The sequence below is a fragment of the Cibotium barometz genome, chromosome 51 (genome assembly GCF_041138505.1).
Source record: "Cibotium barometz isolate CiBa-2024 chromosome 51, ASM4113850v1, whole genome shotgun sequence".
In the NCBI taxonomy this organism is placed as follows: domain Eukaryota; kingdom Viridiplantae; phylum Streptophyta; class Polypodiopsida; order Cyatheales; family Cibotiaceae; genus Cibotium; species Cibotium barometz.
Window position 1 is genome coordinate 42,070,497 of NC_141096.1, and position 6,000 is coordinate 42,076,496.

Here is a 6,000-nt window from a genome sequence, read left to right on the forward strand (position 1 = left end):
TAGTGTACACTTGATTGGTAGAATGAGGAGAGAATCTTGCTACATCACTTGGAGATCCCTCGTATAGATAGGCTAGGCAGTCAAATCCTCAAGTTGTGTACGAGGGAGAAGATTTGGACAGGACCATTTTGATCTGCAGAGAGGACATGCACTGCACATATTTGTGCAAGGACGGTCAATTAGTAATAAACACTACATTGCAAGACCTTTGGCATCGCACTACCCATGCAAGCTCTTTTTTGGAGACAATTGGGAGATCCAACTGAGAGAGACACATAGCACTATGGACTCCTCTCCCAACCTTCCCTCACATTCAAGCTTGAAGCTCCATAGTTTGTAAGTGTTTTTAAAAAAATCGTATTTTATCGTGCAGTATTCCAAATTTTCATATCGTACCAAAAATTCCCGTTCAGTATCATATTTTCGTACCATGACAACTATGCTCTATTTCACATGATGGAACCCTTGCCTAGACACCAGACAGGTAGAAGAAGGCATGGAAACACGAACCATGAAGTTTTAACATGGAAAAGTGCTAATCTCGATCAAAAAGCAAAGAAAAGCAAAAAGTCAAGCTGGATTGATTGCGAGCCAAGGACACCACTCGCAAGAGGAGACAGAGCCGGACCAAAAACTAAAAGCCGCTTTTTTAAAAAGCAGCTCTTGGGCCAAAAAGCAAGGCCTTGAAGCTAGAAAAGCAAAAACATAAAAGAACTTTGAAAAGCCGGTCTTATTTGAATAGTAATTTAATGTTTAAAGTGAAAAAGAGAACAACAAAGAGAAAAAGGCAAAAGCAAAATCCTATTTAAACTTTTGGCAAAAAGCAAGGCCCTCTTCAAGTATAAAAAAGCTTGAACCTCTCTTGTAGCACCATGAGCAAGACCATTGAAGGAGCTTGAAGATCATTTGCTTCATCATCATCATCGAGATCGTGGGAGATTGCGAGAAGATCATCATCAACTTCATCTTCATCGTTAAAGCGTGGCTTCAACATGGAAGAGTAAAGCCCATCTTCGCTATCATCATCAAGGTGGGGAGTTCTTTTCCACCTTCATCATCCAAGAGAAGGAATTTGTTCCATCGCCATCACAAGAGCGCCACCATCAGCCCTATTAGCCTCTGTGCAACCACAAGCTCATTGTAACTATTTCGCCCTCCTAGCTCTTTTCACATGATATAACCCTTGTCCGATCACCAAACAGGTGGAAGAAGGCTGGGAGACAGGGACTATTAGGTTTCCTCAAGAAAAAGCACTAGTCTTGGTCAAAAAGGAGAGAAAAGTACAAAGTCAAACTGGGTTGACCATGAGCCAAGGGCACCACTAGCAAGAGGAAACTAAGCTAGACCAAAAAGCTAAAAGCCGTTTTTTCCAAAAATCAAGGCCCTGAAGTTAGAAAAGCAAAGTTAAAGAACTTTGACAAAAGTTGAGTAATATTTTATTACTAAAGCAAAAAGTATTGCTTTTGGCAAAAAGCAAGGCCCTCCCCAAGTATAAAGGAAACTAGAGCCCTCTTGTTTGGATATCAAGTCTCTGGGAAAGCAAGGAGATCATCACCAATATCATCATCATCTTCTTCGACCACTTGCTGCCGAACAACCCGGCTGCGCTAGCCCCTGCTCCGCAGGTGCCATGCTCGAGGGACTAGGACCTTTGACACACTTGTTAAATCTTAAAATCATCAATGCATATTAAAACATTTAAACATGGCCACAACCTTAACACATATCCATCATCACTTTGCATAAAACATAAAAGCTGAACAAAACATCCACAAATGCTGAAAATGGAGCTTGCACATGTGACACCGCATAGAGGCCGGAATGGGCCGACCCCCCCTCTCCCCCCTTCGAGTATTTTATTACCCAAGGAGAATAATATCATGTACAAGCTTTGAGGACCTTGCTCTCCTCACGGGAGATGCCGGATTATCCATATACGAATGCCATAACACAACCCAACACAAGGCTACCAAGCTGGAACACAAGCTGCAGAAATGCCAAGCCAACAATATAATCCATATACCTCCGTGTGGGTACTGATTCTTCCCCAAAAACCACGGGTCTTCATCCATTCAGCCAATACAACAAGTACAATGGCTAGTACAACAAGTACAATAGTTAGTACAAGTAGTACAATAATTGATACAGCAAGTGCAATGGCTGGTACCACAAGTGCAGTGGTTGGTACAGCAAGTACAATGGTTGGTACAAACTAGTACAAGTATAAATTTTAGTACAGCCAATACAATGGCTAGTACAATAAGTACAAGTACAAATTCTGGTAAGGTGCAATGGCTAGTAAAGCCAATACAGTGGCTTCAATATTTCTTCGCGATGGAAGCCTCCAAAACAGTCCCCAACAGCCGGTATTCTTTATGGGCAGCCTTTAAGAGAGAGAAAGTGAGTAGCCATCATTAGGCCAACCTGTAACGATGGTAGAGGCTAGTGTGCAGCAAGAGAGCCTTTATTAATGAAGAGAGAGGACTCCAATTTATAGATTTGGGACTACCATGAGTGAAAATGGAAAGAGAAGGCTATGATGACAAGTGGAGAGCCACACAATAGCTGAAGTGACAAGTGTGAGGCCACTTGTCTCACTTTGATCCACTTTCTAACAAGTGTGAGGCCACTTGTCTCACTTTGGTCCACTTTCTTGCCACATGTCCTAATCTAAGAGATGGGTCCTTCCATAAACTTTCTCTAAAAACATCCCAACTGGTAGACATTCTGTCATAGACACTTTGCCAACTCTTGGTATCTGCTCAATTCCAGATGTAACGACGTGAACAAAATTTCCATCGGAGTTGGGCCAAAAATAGCAAATCTCCTAAATTTTAGGAGTGTGGTCCTTTGTATTCCAGGATATTCCCCCATTCCCAAAGCTTGAACTTTCCAAATATTTAGATGTCCTAGAGTCCACCAAACCCCTTTCATACTGGGAAATGTCCAGGCTGGTGACACGCCGCCACTGATCTACCGCCTCAACTTCGTCTGCTCCACCTGCGCCGCCTTGCTGAGCCACCCTGCTACTCTGCCCAGCCGGTTCTGCTTGCTACGTCGCCTTCAGCCGACACTGGCCAACGCCCTCTCTTGATTCCTGGCAGGAATCTGGCAACAAGCAGCCCATATATCTGTCTTCCGGGATAAGAGTTCCCCTGCCATCTGTGGATTCATCTTGGTGTTCATTTTTTCGAGGAGCTTTTCTAAAGTTTTACCACAGTTTGGGCATTGAGTATATTTCTGGACATCATTGAGACTTGGGATTTGATTCATATTATGAATATTGGTACTAGCTCGGTGAGAGATTCTTGTGGGTCATCCTTGTTGTGTGTTTATTGTTCGATGGAGGACAATGCAGCGGACCTCTTCACGAAGTCTATACCTCAAGCGATGCTCTGACAGCACTCCAGCTCACTGGGGTTGGTTCCACATCCAGAAGAAGCTGAGAGGGGGTGTTAGCAGTCATCTCCTGTCTGTACATATTACTCAGTGAGGGCCTTTGTTGTGGGTGTGCCTACCTAGGAGTTCTCTCCATTTTTTTCCATTTTTTCCTTATTTTTTTCCTTGTTTTTGGTCGTGGGGACTATATGGTTCTAGCCGACTATCTCTGTCCTGGCCGACTAAGGTTTTTGTCCTAGCCGACTATGTATATGCTGGCCGACTGGCTTTATCCCAATCATGGACATGATTTGCTGCTGTCGACTGTTTTTGGGCTGGCCGACCAACTGCATAGGGTGGTATTCCCCCACACTCCATTTTGTACCGGATCTTTGTGTATATAGCAGAGTTTATACAACTCTCAATCTACACTTATGCGTTTCGTTTCTCACCACAGTTGTCTCATTTTTCGCTATGCATTCCGACAAACCATGGCATATGAGGAGGATGGTTGGAGACTAGCACTACAGGTTTCTCATCATCAGATCTCGACAGCTCCCGTTCCAGATCCCTCTTCAATTCACTCCTTTTTGTCATTTTGATTATTGCTTCCTCTAAAGAACTGAGTTTGTACATAGCCTGCGCTGCTGTTCTTTTTGACAACTAATAGAGGGATCTCTTTTCTTTTTTAAAAAAATTGTGACGATCCTAAACAAGCCAAACACTAGCATTAATGTAAAGCTTTGGATCCGAAGGTCAAAAACTAGCTTACAAAAGCACCTGCATAAAAACATGTAAGACAACAATAAAATGTAAATACCTCTGCTGTTATCATGGTTCCTTGTATATGGGTGACCATATCCAAGAGCTGGGAAACATTCAAAAGCAATTCTAAGAATTCATAGCGAGGAGAACCTCCTACAAACATCTCCTCAACTAAAAAGGAAAGCAATGTGTAGCTAATGTCACATTTGACTCCCAAACTTGTAGCAAGCTGATCAGACTTCCTCCCAGCACATGAGAATAAATGGACCGACCCCCTCTCAAGGACTAAGTAACATGAGGATGCCACACCTTTAGGTGAACGTTAAGAGGTGGCATTATAAACATTAAGAGGTGGCATTATAAACATTAATGCTTAATCATCGACCCATATAAACTCTAAAAAGATTCTTGAGGCATACAGCATGTGTATTTGGTGATGAAATAATTATGCAAGCCTGTAAAACAAGATAACCCTAGTTCAGCCAAATAAGATTTACTCATTGCAAACAGGTACCTTAGGGGGTTTGAATGGGTAATCTGGAGGAAAGTGAATTGTGACCAGAAAAACACCTCCAGCATAAGGGCTATCAACAGGCCCCATGATTGTCGCTTGCCAATGGAACATATCTTCTGCTACTGGCCCTACCAAAAAAAAAGACAGTAACATTTAGCAAAGCACATACTCCTCGGGGGAAAAAAAAAATGGTAGCATTTAACATAGTGCCAAACGAGACGGACACTTTGGTTGCAGGCAGCTTTCATGGACACAACCATTTAAGGAAAGATACCTCTCGTGAAAACCCTAGTAAGGTCAAACCTTGACAAAACCCTATCAATATCAAAACCTTCACAGACACCGATAATCCTTTAACAAAAATCCATAGCAGATTGTTTTAGCAGGAAAACCTGCAAAGCTATTCCAAACCCTAGCCGCATGGAGAACAAATTTACAAATACTAGCAGCTTCAAACGGCCTCATGTGCAGAACAGCATGAAATCATAGCTATGCCCTTGTGATTTGAAGACATACCTGCGCTGCACGAGGTCGGCGGATCCTTTTGTAGATCCTTGAGCTCCTTGAGAATACGTTTGGACGCCATGAGGGTTGCAGGCAGAAAGGCCTTGGCAGCAAACACCGACTCTGATCTGCTCTCTCTTCGCTGAACACACTAGTCGCCAAAGAAGAAGGAAGCTTTAAATAGACGAAAGTAAGAGAGAGAGAGAGAAGGGAGTGGCTCCTTACAGAACTTATGTTATCATGATTTGGTCAATAGTTCCAGCTCTTAGGGCTTATTTCCACGCTGGTCATGGTTCTTTTATTTAGAGAAAGGATACTTTAATATTAATATGGTTTAATTACAAAAGAGAGATGAAGCTGTCTCCTGAGTACTATAGGCTAAATACTGAGGAGTTGCAACTTAGCGCAGTCCAGCAACTCAGAGCCACCAATTGTAGTTCGCTTCAACCATTGGAAATTTTTAGTAGAGTAGAAACTAGCCCTTAGAGAGCTGCCAACAAAGTTTTTCTAGTCTAGTTTAGAGTGAACATATAATGTGAGTTTCTATAGTACATGTTCCTAGGGTTGGAATAGCTGATTTTCTATAGTACATGTTCCTAGGGTTGGAATAGCTGATTTGGTGTGCTCGAGTCAGGATTGAATAAATTAGAATAAATATGGTGTAGCCTTTGGGCAAGAGTAGGGAGGTGCCCAAGTTCGAACCTCATGTGCTACAGCCACTCAACGCAATGTTACCTGGTATTGAATAAAAATACTTTACTTTCTAAAAAGAAAAAAAAAGTATAGGTTTATTGAACACCTTTGATTGGGGGTGAAAAGGACCACCACTTTTTGGGTAT

General features: G+C 42.4%; 1 protein-coding gene across 1 annotated transcript in view; it reads right to left on the reverse strand.

Annotated features, from left to right (window-relative positions):
- LOC147609649 (ubiquitin-conjugating enzyme E2 8) overlaps positions 1 to 5,403 on the reverse strand; it is a 42,836-nt gene extending 37,433 nt beyond the window's left edge. Inside the window, exons 1-2 of the mRNA XM_086788015.1 lie at positions 5,174 to 5,403; positions 4,658 to 4,785 (exon numbers count right to left, since the gene is read on the reverse strand). Of these exons, the coding sequence (XP_086644141.1) occupies positions 4,658 to 4,785; positions 5,174 to 5,243 (198 nt within the window). The 5' untranslated portion in view covers positions 5,244 to 5,403. The remainder of the gene's footprint in view (positions 1 to 4,657; positions 4,786 to 5,173) is intronic.
- Positions 5,404 to 6,000: the final 597 nt, after the last annotated feature.